General features: G+C 34.9%; 1 protein-coding gene across 1 annotated transcript in view; it reads right to left on the reverse strand.

The window, feature by feature from the left end:
• Window positions 1–15,978, reverse strand: part of TRHDE (thyrotropin releasing hormone degrading enzyme) — a 392,491-nt gene that overhangs the window by 13,071 nt on the left and 363,442 nt on the right. The window contains exons 16-17 of the mRNA XM_019455116.2: window positions 3,099–3,266; window positions 2,439–2,579 (exon numbers count right to left, since the gene is read on the reverse strand). Of these exons, the coding sequence (XP_019310661.2) occupies window positions 2,439–2,579; window positions 3,099–3,266 (309 nt within the window). The remainder of the gene's footprint in view (window positions 1–2,438; window positions 2,580–3,098; window positions 3,267–15,978) is intronic.

The following is a 15,978-nucleotide window of genomic DNA, read 5'->3' on the forward strand; positions in this document are numbered from 1 at the left end:
GGTAGCAAGGGAGGTGAATAGAGATATGGCTGTGGGGCACCATCAGATGCTCAATCAGATGCTCATCTGATTTGGCTCAAAGTATTTTAGAGAGGTCCAAATTGTAGTAAACAAAAACAAAAACAAAACAAAAAAAAGAACTTAAAATTAGATTTAGTAATTATTATTATATTTTCAATCTAAGGACTAAGGAAGAAATTTTTTAAAACTTTCAACTTAAAGTAACCTAGTTTACTACAAGAAAACAAAAATCCCAAAAAAGGAAACGGGACTGTAAGATAAACTTGGGCATTATTAGTATGTCACACAGATCCTTTGGTCTGGTCAGTTACAACTGACATTGACATTCTCCTTTTTCATGCTTAAAAACTGAGCCAAATTTCTTTGAAATGCTCCCAAAATATTAGCATTTTTTTCATGTAGGCATTAAATTAAAATATTGAGTTGTTTATTTGGATTGCATAATCCTTGTACCACAGATATAAATTCCTGACTCTTGACCTATAGAAAGGAACAATTTGTGTCAGTGTGTTTGTTGGAAGGGTTTCTCATTTTACTGATCTCTATTGTGCTGAGGATACCTATCACAGGTTATCTTTTAGGACTTGTTAAATTGACAATATCTTAAGCCTAATTGTTACAGATGGCAAGGAAAAGTGGGGAGTATATGTAGTTTTCCAAGTGTCTGGCTTGATTAATTGGTGGATTATTTACTGAGGAAATGAAGACAGGAGGAAAATGATGGGTTTAGCTTTGCAGGTACACCTCAGCAGCAGGTCCAAACAGACAACTCTCTTATCATAGGGTGAAGCTTAGGTGAAATGTCTCAGTAAGAGATATAGATTTGGGAGTGACTGAAACCATTAGAGTAGATGGCAACAAAAGCCAGGGAGAATCTTTAGCACAGGAAATAAGGAGCATCTTGGACAGTGCCTCCATGAATTCCAGTGTTCTAGGATCGATAGAGGAGTAGGGATGAAGAAAATCCTATTTTTCAACACTTCCATATCTGTAGGTATGTTGAAATCTCAAAGTTTCTATCTTTAAGTTAGAGATCAGGGACTCTCAGTGAGACAAAATAAACATATCAAGAACCAAATGTTTTTTGGTAGGGACTAAACTATACATCTACTATGCTGAACTCTGATATACAAAACCACTCCCTAAAGAAATTGTGTATTGGCAGATATTTGATACTCCTTAAAGTGAACTGCTTGTATATACTAATTTCGCTTTCTGTCTGATTATTCACTACATTATATGCATGACAGCAAAGAAAGTTCTAATCTTCCAATCATTCCAATTTCTGAGCTGCAAATACAAAAAAGTCAGTGTGTCTTCTAGGAATATTAGTGCTTTCTGACAATGAAATATCCGTAGATAAAAATGTGTTTTAATAGGATACATTCATTCAAATTGAACTATTTATACAAGGGCAACTGATAAAGTTGTTTGTTAAAAACAAAGTTTACACACCAATTTTTAAGAGATAGAAAACAATAGGTCTGCTTACTGTATGAGGACATTTAAGTTTGAAAACATGTGGCATCTACATGCCCTTTAATAAATTAAATTTCAAAATGCCATACAGATTGTCAGAGTAATAAATCAACATTCATTACAATATATTTAAGTACATAATGAAATATTTTCTTAAATTGAGGCTGAAGAATTCTCACCATGAAACAAGATGTCTCAGGAATGAATTCTACTGCACCTAGAACTATACAATGATTCAAATCATGGTTTCATTTCAGGTGTTTATGGTATTTATATTTAAAGGAAACTCAAACAGGGGCGGCTGTCAATTAAGCTTCTTACTCTTGAATTAGGCTCAGGTCATGATCTCTCGGTTGGTGAGATTGAGCCCCACATCAGACTCTGTGCTAACAGTGTGGAGCCTCCTTGGGATTCTCTCTCTCTCTCTCTCTCTCCCTCTCTCTCTACCCCTTCCCCACTTGTGCACACCCTCGCTTGCTCTCTCTCAAAACAAATAAACAATTAAAAAAAACTTTAAAAAAGTAAAGGAAACTTAAAACAATTCTACAGCAGTAAAGTTTTCTTGTTATATAAATAATAATTGTATCTGATTTATAAATCATTTTTTCCACAACACATTCAGAATATAGAAGTTTTATGATATTTCTTCAACCTTAGACAGTTTAACAGAGTTTCCACAAAAACTGTACTGCTAAACCTTTTTAGTCCCACATTTCTATATATAATCGCAGTTTTTAATCTTCAAAACATGAATAATGCTATAGAATTGTTAAAATAATTCTGAGTTTCCCAGAAGTGGCAACACCCATATTAGTTGACTATTTTAAAATCTAATTCTATTATCTAAGCCTTGGTTTTAACACAAAAAGTCGGGTCTTTATGTCTCATATATCACCTCCAATTTACTCACTCAAGTACCAGTGAACTCTTATTTCTACCTGGTATTTAATATCTTCCATTTGTCTCTAAAAAACTTCCAGGCAAGGTCTCGGCCATGTGGATTTCGAGCGACATGGATTATCACATCAATTGCATCTTGATCCAACACCACCTCAGAATTTAGTGATAGATTCAGAAGCCTTTAAAGATAGAATTGTAGGAAAACTCTTAGCCCAATAACTTAAGCATTTTTATAAAACTTCAAAAAATTATATGCATTAATTTGTCATATATTTCAAAAGAATAGACCAGTGTAGACTTTACCAACACAATTTATCAATAGAACAACTTTCTGTTTATAGAAGGGGGAAAAGCAAGTTCATAATATTTTAATTAACTTGTTAATTAAATTCTGAAAAAATCTTGCAGGTGGAAAATCACAATTCTCTTTTAATGACCTAAACTTAGTTTTAAAAATCTTTATAGTAAACATTTCCTTTTATAATGAAACACTGTCTTACTGTTTAGGTAGAAACAGAGGTATATCTTTCAATTCAACTAGCTTTAGTCAAGTCAACATGGCAGTTTTCCTTAGCTGTAGAAAGTATATTTTAGAGTAACTACAATATACTCAAGGAAACACAATCAAATTCACAATAGGTTGGTTAATAGAGAGTACTTTTATTACACAAATAGATTTAGAAAATCAATTGACCCACCTGTTTAATAAGTTCCTATCATCACTGCAAGTTAAGGCTTCCAATAATATTTTCTTCTCAGAAACTGCTGTGGTAGAGTGGAATTTCATCCAGATGAATTCCCAGACATCCTCATCTAATAGTGAGACTCCTGTACAGTAGACGATGTCTCTAACATTTAGTGGTATTCTAAAGAAGCAACCCATGGTGGTTTTCTGTTAATGAAAAGCTTCATAGCATTTAAACTAAAGACAGATGTTGCTTTACTACAGTCAATTTTTAAAAAGATGATTTTGCTAATTAGTTTCTACCTGAAAGAGAATGATATTATATAGTAACAGTATTCAAAAATATTGGCAAGTGAGTGAATAAAATAACGTACTTTATGTAATGGTAGTTTTAAATGCAATTTTTGTTTCCACTCTTGATACTCTATTTAAACAAAAACCAGAACACAAATGCTTAAAAAAACAGTGCAAAGAGGATGCTTTGTATTTCCACAAACAGTAATATACTTATCAACCAATGATCGTGCTGTCATAATTGGTAGACACAAGAATGACAAGAAAGCCCAGGTTGAAGGGACTAATTTGATTAAAACAAACACTTTGTCCTAAATTCTTAGACAAGTCTCTCTAAAATTATTTTTCTCAAAGAGCTCTTCAAGTTTTGGAATCCAGAAGATTATCAATACAGGTAGTAAACAGATATAAGTAGTAAATTTTAAGAAAGTAGAAATTTCTTTTTCCTTACATTTATAAAAGTAACTATAAAAGTAGACTAAATTTTGACTTTGACTTCAAAATAAATATTGCAGTGGGAAACTGAGTGGATTTAATTAGTCTTGGCCATTTATAAACTGTAAATGTTCATGTTTACTTTACCATAGCTATTTTTTACTAAATATTGTTCTTTCAAGTCTCAGAGTATACCTCACATTTTAAAAACCGAATTCTCTGATAGATCACTCCAATATTTACAAAAAGTTAAAAATGCATTTCTGCTTTGTGTCACATTCAGTGATCTATTATTTACATTTCTCACTTATAATTTGAATGTGGCTAATAAGAAGTGTTTTCTCTGGATAGCAAGATAAAACAATCTCTTCTAAAGATTTAGGACCTTTGGTTGCCTGGGTGGCTCAGTCGGTTAAGCATCCAACTTTGGCTCAGGTCATGACCTCACAGTTTGTGAGTTCAGGCCCCATGTCAGGCTCTGTGCTGACAGCTCAGAGCCTAGAGCCTGCTTTGGTATCTGTGTCTCCCTCCCTCTCTGTTCTTTCCCTGCTCATGCTCTGCTTCTGTCCTCTTCAAAAATAAATAAACACACACAAAAAAAATTTTAAATAAATAAATATTTAGGACCTTGATGGTTAAAACACAGCTATGGTTGAAGGAGTATTTGGAAAACAGGAGGAAGTGCCTGAATGACTACCAGTAAGATAAGCTTAATCTTATTCTGTTAAGCAGCTAAGTAGGGCTCCAATCAGAATATTGAAGATTGTGTATCAGGACACCATATGTTTAGATTTGCTAGAAGTATCATACAAAATTAATTGTTCCCAGATAGCTAAAACTATATCATTCTGTCTCTTTCAACACGTAATTTGGAGTGTTTGGAGAAAAATTATTTTAACCTTGCTGTCTGGAGATTTTTTTCTTTGTGGCATTAGAAGGCAAGCACTTTGTTTGGTTGTTTTGTTTTTAAAGAACCAAAAGGAACACAAACATCAGAAGAAACCAGCAAAGAGCTTCAGAACTCACTGCCACTGCATGTAATCATGATAGATACATTATACCCATCTTTACTAACTATAATAAGAACGTTAAGAAACCTAGTCTTTCTCTAAATCAACCAATAATTCTCTCGGCGCTGAACTAGCCACACTGTCACCTCTAACCTCTTTTTTAATTAATTTTTAAAACACAGTTTGATCAGTCATCTTTGAGAAATACGTTGGCAAGAGTGGATTTCCAACCGTAAGTATCCATTCTGTTAGCCAGCACTGAAATGATACTTGTTAAAATGCAGCCTCTGGGTGACTATAAAGGCATAGGCTAGTGGGGTACTTAAGGAGCTGCTGTATGGCAATCTGGTCATACACAGAGCAAGGAGGAAAAAAAATCTTAAAAGGGCACTCAGCAATAAAGCGTTGAATATAACGACAGACAGATCACCCTGAAGGAATCTAATGAAAGTTGTCTGTCGCAAAGGAGGTCTTTAAAAGCAAAGCTGCCCAGAATAGGGGCAGGTTCTGTATCTGAAGCTGCAGACGCAAACCAAGAGAAAGACCCCATAATTTGGGTTTGTTCTGCCAGAAGCTGCAGGTCAACTTTCAGGCTTGCCAGCAGCTGTCCTTCCATGCACAGCAGATGTATCAAATTTGATTACTATGAAAATGAGACACACATATGTTTACATATATAATCTAAACCCTGTTGATGGTCCATTGAAAAACAGTGCTCAGTTTCAGCTGCAAATCCCCAACCTCTCAGGAAAAAAAAATGGCTCTATTAGCAGCTGCTAGGCATATGCATTGCTTAAGGTTCACAAGGCTCCTTCCAAGAGGAAGGACAGAGCTGATTAACCACAGAATACCGCTCTGGTTTTTCCAGCATCTCTCCCCACAGCATCGGCTCCCTATCTTCCTTACCCACCCACCAGATAAGGAGTCAAGGTATAGTTCACAAGATTATTGTACTCATCACTGAAGATAAAACAAGACTGGTGAGACTTGAATTTACTAAGGGCCTTGGTTCCCAATGATTTCCATTGTTAATGAAGCCCCCTTTGTTGCTAAATTTGTAAAGATGTTCTAATAGCATTTTAGCAAAATGATTGCTCTGGGGACAGTTTAAGATCTCTTTGTATAAACCAAAGTCATTAGGAACAAATGGAGAAGCTCATTTGTTTGGAAAGCATAGGCTGAAAACCCCACAGAACCCATAGTTATGAGCAGTACAAATGAGTTTTGTGAGATCCTTCATACCAGGCTTGCAGGGAGACAGGGATCCTTTTCGTGATCATGGAAATTGTCTATCAGCATGTGAATATCCCACAGTCATTTATTTTTAACTGCTTCCTCAGAAGCAAATATTTTAATGGAATTTTATTATCTGAGAAGGAAAGCTGTGCTTGTTTTTCTGTATGTGTGGTATACATAGAGAGGAGCAGGCCTAGTCTCTCTAGCTGCCTTTGTAAGAGATGAACAGAGTAAGCCTTAGCCAAAAGTGTCTTTATCTTTTCTAGGATATAACATTGCAGAAATTATTACCTAATTAGTATAACTTACACCATATTTTTTTTCTATTCTCATTTTAAACAGGATGATGACGGAGTTCATTTGTACAGTACAAGTTTTGAAAGCATAAAAATTCTAAAAGCCTAAAAAGTATCACCTTGAAATAATCTATTTTGTATTTTGGTGATATGTTTAACCTTTTTTACTTTGCCAAAAGCAAATGCACAAAGACAAAATGCTTGGGGTAGGAGTTAAAACAATTAAGTAGGTGGAAAAATAGAGGCATGCAACTTTTATAAGATTTTTTTTTTTTTTTACTGAGTTAAATAATGATGGTGGAATGAGACTGGTATTTTAAATCTTAGTAAATTGGAATTTTAATTATTAAATGGAAAATTGTGAAGTAGGTTGATAAAGTAAGATAAATAATTAGAAAAATTTCCAAAGATTTTGCTCTAAAAGTTTTCTCTGCTACATTGTTTTTTTAAGGTAAGAAATCAGGGGCACCTGGGTGGCTCAGTAGGTTAAGCATCTACGCTTGATTTGGCTCAGGTCATGGTCTCAAGGTTCCTGGGATTGAGACCCACATGTGGCTCTGCGCTGACAGTGCAAAGCCTGCTTGAGATTCTCTCTCTCCCTCTCTCTCTGCCACTCCCCAGTTTGCACTCCCGTGTGCTCTCTCTCTCTCTCAAATAAATGACTAAACTTAAAAAAAATTAAACATCAGGACATACCTAAAATAACAATAAGGGACTGGTTTAAATTAAGATATAAATAGTTACTAAGAATAATATATTATAGAGTAATATTTAATAATATGGTAAAATACATTATTTAATATAATGAAATATATTATTAAGGATGAGTATAATACATATATAATACAACTTTAATTAAAAAAAAAAATAATGTGTACATTAGATTAAAAAAACTAAAAGAAAATGGGGCGCCTGGGTGGCTCAGTCGGTTGAGCATCCAATTTCGGCTCAGGTCATGATCTCATGGCTTGTGAGTTCGAGCCCCACGTCGGGCTCTGTGCTGACAGCTCAGAGCCTGGAGTCTGCTTCAGATTCTGTGTCTCCCTCTCCTGCTGTGCCCCTCCCTCATTCATGCTCTGTCTCTCTTTCTCTCAAGAATAAATAAAATATTAAAAAAAAAAAAAACTAAAAGAAAAATAAAGAGACTATTAATATTTGCTTTTGGGTTGGGGAATTATAGATAACTAGTCTTTCTTTTCTTAATTCATATATTTCAAATTTAACCATTTAAGAAATATTACAATTACTTTGAAAATATGATAAATAAATGTGTAATTACACTTGTAAAGACACAAGTCTGTTACTATTAGAGTAAAACATATTCCAATACTGAAAAATGTTGTTAAATAATATGCAAAAACAATTCTGATAGTACAGTTAAAGATCTCCCAGAGGAAATTATATTTGCCAAAGGGAAAAAAACATATTATTTTAAAATATAATTTTGATGCTTAATCATGATATGGGTCTATTTCTAAGCAGGTTCTCAGTAGACCTAATTGGACCAATAACTGCCTCTAGGACTGGGCAAGTCAAGGTCATTGCTTTGGGCTTCATCTTTCACCCTAATTTGATAAGGCTAGAGTACAAGAGTTCTAAAGTCCCTTCCTGCTCTGTTAGTACAAGATTCTTTTCATTAGCGATGTGGATTTAATTATTTTCAAAAACAATGAAAAAAATTTCTGAAATCACTCTAAGAGCCCCTGTTTATTTCAGTGGCACCAAACATGAATATAGAGTGTGTCCTACCATTTAATTTATTTTAATTAATTTGCATTTAATTAATTCATTTGAAAAATCGCTTGCCTAATCTAAAAGTTAAAAGATAGCTGTGGTTGAGGCTTCCTCACCAACATTCTGAATCTTGTTTGACCTTTTAAGTACTAGCACTTTTACTTCTTCCTGAGTAATCCCTGACTTTAAAATATCAGACTGAAAAATAACCTGCGTTTACAAAGGTCTATCCTGTTCACAATAGTCCCTATTGCTTCTCTCATTCCATCTCCATTCCTTTGTCCCTTGGCTGGTCCTGAGAAAACTATCTTGAATAAAACTTAAAGCTGTTTAGAAAGAATATGTGACTTTTTTGCACCTAAGCATCAGTTTCCTCATTTGGAAAATGGGAAAAATAATTCTTTACAAGGTTATTACAATAATTAAATGCGATAATGTTTATCCAGTGCAGCACAGTGCCTGGTACCTATCAGGGGCTCAGTATGAGTGTTATCTAAATGCTGTGCATAGCCAAGTGCAAGGTACATAGAAAATTGTCTCAATATGTGGTAATGACATCCCCCTCGTCAGTTTTATTACTGTAAGTAGTAGTACGAAGTGGCAACAAATATCTCTCTCCATCTTTCCCGAAAGAGTACAGGACTAAAATGAAAGCAGATATAAAGTTTTTAGACAACCTCTCTACAAGTGAATGAGTAATTATAAAAACATGACTGACAATACATGAAGTTTAAGGCATTACAATAAAATACACTTTTAGAATCCCACCTAACTTGACCGGTATACTTGTCAATCAAACGTGCCACTGAATCCATATAAACACCCTGGCAACCAGAAGCAGTATTGTTTCATAGCATCTCTTCTCTACTAGAATCGTAGCAAAGGGAGAGCAGAACCCAGGTGAAGTATGAGACCATGACGGGTGGGAAGAACACTAGGCAGCAACGCGGTTGGCCAGCACCCTTCCCACAGCAGCGAGGGTTGCTGTTTTAGGGGCTCTGCCCACTTGTGTCTGCACGGTGCAAGTTCATTCCTATTGCAACTTAGGCATAACAAGAGAAATGCTAAACCAGTATTCATGACCTTTTAGTCCTCAAAAGATAGAGTGGATAAACCTGGTGGATAATAGGCCAACCAACGATATTTAAAATTCCTGGGTTCTGAAGTGTTCAATACCTATTTATATTTTAATTTTGCATATTTGCAAAGAGGTATATGCTGTTCTTTCCTGAAGAAAGGAAGAATGATTGCTGAAGGGGGCTCATTTTAACTGTTAATATCCTGAATGTATCAAAAGATTATATTTTAAGATAACAGCACTCCTTTAAAATGACTTTTATAACTAAAATAAATGTACTTTAAAAGTGACATTCACTTTACTTAAACTGAAAAAATATATATGAAATTACACTTAAAATTTTTAAGTCCCATATATAAAGTAGCTCTTATTTCTACAGGGTAGGAAGGAAGAGGTTTGGTGAGGGTAAATATTTAGGCTATAAAACCACTTTTTAAAATATAATTGTTAAAGCACAAAACGTAAGAAACTAGGTGGCTCAGACAATATTACAATGAGGATAAAAAGAAGGAGACATCAAAGAAAAGGTAGAAAGAAAAGACACAAGTGAGAAATGTACAGAGAGGCCAGAAAATTCAGCACAATGATGACAAAGACAGGCAGTGACAAAGACCTACAGAAAAGTCAATGGGAAAAAAGCAAATAATTAGAGAATTTGCGACCTGATTTGATTAAACTGTTTCTTTGGCCTGGATTTTAAACACTCTACTGAAAAGCCTAGAACACTGCTATTTAACATTTCATAACTCAGAACCTCATGACATCCAGAATCAATTATACCCATGAGAGCTCAAAAAAAATCAAACTGCTTCCTAACAAAAGTAAAAAAAAATAAGATACCTCTGATGACTCACTCTGAAACAGTGAGCCTGCTAATATAAATAGCTCTAAGAGCATAACATCATTTAAAACTTTAGAGGTATACAATTGTAGTAGAAGTTGTGAAATGGCTGATTAATTGCCCTATTTATAGACGCTTGTGTTAAAGATGAAATAATTGGGGGCGTGTGGGTGGCTCAGTCAGCTAAATGTGAATCTTGATTTCAGCTCAGGTCATGATCCCAGGGTTGTGAGATTGAGCCAGAGTAGGGCTCCCTGCTGGGTGTGGAGCCTGCTTAAGATTCTCCTTCTCTCGCTCTCTTTCTCTCTCTCCAGCTCTCTCTCTGTCTCTCTCTCTCTCTTTAAAAAAAAAAAAAAAAAAAAAGGCAAGATTAATGGTTTCCTGATTATCAGGTGCCCATTATCCATGGCTTCTCAAAGAATCTGCTCTGTCTTGAGCTGTGCTCTTTAAGTTTCTTTCATTCAACTATGGTCATAGCACTGTAAACCTGCTGTGATAAGAAGTCTAAATTTACATGTGTAAAATGGTGTTGTCTGAATCATGATGATTAAGAATCAGTACATTAACTAGGAAGACAGGAGATAATGATGGGAATGACACATTAGTAACATCAGCAATCCATAAGCACTGTTCTCATTCAAATCATGACCCATGCCTGAGTGTTTATAAAAACCCCACTGGATGACACTGGGCTCCACCTTGACAAATAACTCCTATTGCCCAGGAATAATTTATAGCAACATTCATTGTCTTTTGTATTCTTCATAGAAAGGTTGGAAATTACATAGATTTATTGTATCCATCAAAATACTACATCTATAAATGTGAGGGCTTGTGCAAATGTGGTTTACTTTCATTTCTAATGCACTATCAAGGTCACTGAAGTTAACAAGGCTGATTCTCCAGCCCGGGGAAGAATCAACTATGACAATTTAGTTAATTTTTTTAGTCATAAGCACTAAGCTGTCATGGGTAGGGAATAAGTAACGTATTTTTCTCACTAGCAACATCCCCAACTAAAAGTAGATTTTTACTTCGGTCAAAGGTAAAATTTACTATTTGTGTGTGTGTGTGTGTGTGTGTGTGTACACTAACCAACATGTAATTCTGTAGGTTTTCAGAGGCTTAACTGGTAGACTCACTAACAACAACAAAAAAATGCTGTACTTTTTAAAAATACAGAAGTATTCTTATTTGTATCAAATCCTAGGTACTCTAGATGTTCTTTAACTTCACTTTGACCTTTCTGTGAAAAGCAGTGAAATCCCTGGTAAACCTCATATATGTGTGTGTGTGTGTGTGTGTGTGTGTGTGTGTAAGTGTGCGTGCACATGCGTTAATGAATAAGGATAAATTTAATTAAATTTGATAATTAAAAATAGTTAAAAAGAATCTATTCCTGTTATATAAGGTAATAGAAAATTATTGGGAAAAAAAAACAATAAGCTGGGTCCTGGAAGAAAGGGGAATGGCAAAAGTGAACGATAAAATTACAAAATAAGGCCAAAAGGCATATTTTGCACTGGCAGATGATAAATATAAGAAAAACATACTTTTGAAAAGACACAAACTGGGGCGCTTGGGCGGCTCAGTTGGTTGTGCGTTGGACTTCGGCTCAGGTCATGATCTCGCGGTCTGTGAGTTCAAGCCCCGTGTCAGGCTCTGTGCTGACAGCTCAGAGCCTGGAGCCTGTTTCAGATTCTGTGTCTCCCTCACTCTCTGCCCCTCCTCCACTTGCGCGCGCGCTCTCTCTCTCTCTCTCTCTCTCTCTCAAGAAATGAATAACATTAAAAACAATTTTAAAAGACGCAAATTTTTTGATTTTCTGAAATAACTGAAATGTATGTATTTACATGTACATGTAACCGGCAGGTACTCTGCATACACAAGGAAGCAGGGTGTATATTGGATGCCTGCCCTCTATATTGCAGAAAAAAATAAGTAACATTTATTTATATATGAAAATAAAATAGAAGTCACTCAATTTTTTTTATATTTGAAATTTCAATTATAAGAAGAATCTCAAGTCATGAAAAAGAAAAAAGAAGAGACTCTTTCAAAATATTTAGAAGGGATCCTAAGAAATGAAGATGGGTTTTTTGCAGTGAATTTTAGGGATATCGCTACATAATTATTCTATTTTCATACCACTGACCATTCCCATGTATTTTACACATTTACAAAAAGAACTGGATGAAGACTGATGATAGTACTTTTGTCTGAATTTTGTGAGGAGTAAGAAGTGCCTTCTCAGTATCCCGTTCTTGATAAAAACCTGAAGGATGAAGTTAAGGAAAGTTAAAAGTTCAACTGTGTCTCTGTGCCATTCCTTGATTTTCCATCAAAGAAAGAATAACAATGCAAAATGTTGATTACAAACCAAGTTTCAAATATGAGAGGCTGAAGATGTGTGTATGCATTTACTAGAGCTTTCATAATCCCTAACAAATTACCACCAATTTAGTGGCTTAAAACAACAGAAATGTATTCTCTCACATTTCCTATAGCCAGAAGTCTAAGATCAACGTGTCAGCGGGATCGCTTTCTTCTGGAGGCTCCACAGAATCTGTTCTATGCCTTCTTCTAGCTTCCTGTGCCTCCAGCAATCCTAGCCATCCCCAAGCTTGTAAATGAATTACTTCAATTTCTACCTTAGGGCTTACCCTAAATCCATGTGATCTCATTGCAAAATCCTTAATTACATCTGCAAAGACCCTATTTCCAAATAAGGTCATATTGATAGATAGTGTTTAGGATTTAAACCTATCTTTTATTAAACTTTTAAAAATTTATTCTTGAGAGAGAGAGAGAGGGCAGGGAAGGGGCAGAGATAGAGGGAGAGAGAGAATCCCAAGCAGGCTCCACACTGCCAGCACAGAGCCTGATGTGGGGCTCAAACTCATGAACTGTGAGATAGTGACCTTAGCCAAAATCAAGAGTCAGACGCTTAACTGACTGAGCCATTCAGGTGCCCCTAGACACATCTTTTAGAGGCCACCCTTCAACCCATGACAGTGTGTGCATGTGCTTTTATTTTTCCTGTTATGGCCAAGAAATTACAAGTCATCAAAGTTCTTTCTCACTTTTAGATATTTTCAAATATATATCAAAGAACAATATTTAATGCTTATAAAGCATTTTTCGTCAGCATTATCACAATACTAAGCATTATCACACTATCATTAGAAAGACTAACATGAATTATTTTCATTTTCATTTTGAGATAGAATGAATCATATATATAGAATCTATCCTAAGTCTTAATCACAAGGGGAAAAAATAAAAAGGGAATATTGTTATTATTGCTGAAGTGTTTCTCAGTGTTTATATTATTTTTGGAAAATGTAGAGGAAATTTCTTCTTTATCGTGGTTGGTAGCAGTTGTAATAAACCCGAACCGGAATCCGTTAGTATAATCTACTCTCAGTGAGTAAGTAAAAATGTTTTGGAAGCTGCAAATATTTCTGTTGATGCTCCAGCTCTGGCTTAGTAAATAATAATGATCACTACTGTGAGTTAATCAACTTTGCTCCCTGTGTTGTCCATGTAAATCCATACTCACTTAGCACTTGTACTGTGACAAACAGGCAGGTGGTTAAAATAGAGCCATTCTATAAGTGATCAATAAGCATATCTTTTGACAGATGGCACAAAAGTTCAATAGCGTTATGCCCGAAATTGGTATAATATCAGGCAAACAATATGAGCATGATAGGAAGATTACTATTGGCAGAAATGGGGGCGAATACCAATCATACTGGAAAGAAAAACAGTTAAATTAAATCAAGTCACGTTCAAAAGCATGCTTTTGTAAAAATTAAAATACCTTAAAAAATATTATGGACTACTTGCCTCTACGCATGGCTGTAATATATATATATATGTATGTATATATATACATACATATATATATATATATATATTTTAAATTTAAATGTTAGGAAAAAGTCAAAAGCGTCAGGAAAAAGAAAAGAAGCATAAGATTGTTTCTGAATTTTATATTAGAATATAAAATCGTTAATGTATTTAGATTAGAAACTAAATATGATGATAAGAAAATGAATAGAAATACGCACTTAATGAAGTTATATTAGCTCTTGAGGCAATTAAAGTCCCTGCTACACCAAAAAGTAAATTAAAAAAATACATCTAGATTAGTTAGTCCCTCAAGTAGGTAGGTCATTTAGTCGAATATTTTTCCCATGATGGACTGAACTCAACTAGCATGTACTGAATTCTCCAAATGGCCAGGAGAGGTGGTACTTTCAGTGTGATTCCAGAGAAACTTAGGAAAAGATAGATAATAAGGCCCTTGTTTCTATATAGGTGTAGCCACTACTTAAGTAATATATGACCTCTACTTATACAAATGACAAATCAGATAGGATTGCTGGTTATGAAGAAGATTTCTAGTTTGACAAAGGAATTCACACTTGTATTAATTCAGATAGCAGGCACACTTCCTACATTTCATATATGAGTTTTCTTCTATGTAGCTTTTCCAGAACACTTTTGTTTGGTAACACACTCCAATTTTAGAAGAGAGAATTCCTAAAGTTTTGATGAAGGTGCATAATCAATTAACTGGGATTTTTGCTCTCCTCAGCAAATATAAACACAACAAACATGATTAACTGAAAAAAAATTGCAAGATTTCTAAGGGTGTCCTTGGGTCAGTACATACTCTGCCTAAACAGCTAAACTTTTGGAAAGTACCAAGACTTTAATCTTGAGAAACAATGTTGAAGAAGGCCATTCTCGTACACTATGTCTTTTGTTTAACATCTCTTTTCTCCCTTTGCCTGAGGAATGTGTGTTTTTCCTGTAGGCGTCAGGTCAGCTGTCACTGCCAGAATGTCAGTCTCACTGACAGGTCAAATTGTCCTTTTCTTATAAATCTCCCTTCCAGCTTCTCAATACAGTTAAAATCTTATAGTGTTTCTTATGACATCCGATTAGTCACACTCTACTCCACTGGGCTATAAGCTCCAGGAAGGCAGAAACCGTTTCCTTTGGTTCATCATTGGATCTCTGGGGTCTTTCAGAATGATGCCTGAGATGCTCAAGATATAAGTGGTACTTGAGTCAAGTACTGTAAGAGTCTGAATTAATACTGATTAAGAATACGTATGACTATGGAAGAACTATGCTATACTACTTTATTTTAGAAATAAAGCTGAAAGTTAAAAACCAAGTCTGCTATCAACCAGATACACCGTTATCCAAATGTGGACCCAGGAACCTGGTCCTGTACCACTGCATCCATCATGATGAGTGACGTAGCATGTTAAATATGTTGTGAAGGATGGTGATGATTTTTATGGTAATTGTGAATTATTCCAGAGATTATGACCTGAGCCGAAGTCGGACGCTTAACTGACTGAGCCACCCAGGTGCCCCTGCTTTGAGTTAAATTTTAAATACACATGAGAAAATCATAAAATCTATTTTGAACCAAACTTATTTTATAAGGCAAAATAGAGTGCAAATAGTTGCATTTTTCAAGGAGAAATGAGTGAAAGTAAAATTAAGAATTATACAGGTTTCTGGGGACATTTATAAGAATAAATTCTACACATATTTTAGACTACCATTTTTACATGTTTATATCTACAGATAGATCTCCATCTTTAAATAGATTGTATTTATAGTGAAAAAGATTAATAATAAATTTAAAAATATGAAAATTGGTAGAGGAAATAAAACAATTTTAGAATACACTGGAAATGTTAAGCTTCAAGGGCTATAACTCATGTCTGGATTTTACCCAGCTGGTGTTCAATATTGTGATTTCTCAATTCTTCACCTTGAACTCTTTCCCTACGTTATATTCTCTCCCTAGACAAATTAATATATCTCTCATTCTTGCCATTTCTGCCCACATCCTAGTCCCATGGCCTTTAAAATGAGGTGTTCCTGTCTCTGCAGGTAAGACTTCTTAAAGAATATCTTTATTCATTATCCCTTTA

Source organism: Panthera pardus, unplaced genomic scaffold, assembly GCF_024362965.1.
Source record: "Panthera pardus isolate Hobbes unplaced genomic scaffold, ASM2436296v1 HiC_scaffold_6, whole genome shotgun sequence".
NCBI lineage: Eukaryota > Metazoa > Chordata > Mammalia > Carnivora > Felidae > Panthera > Panthera pardus.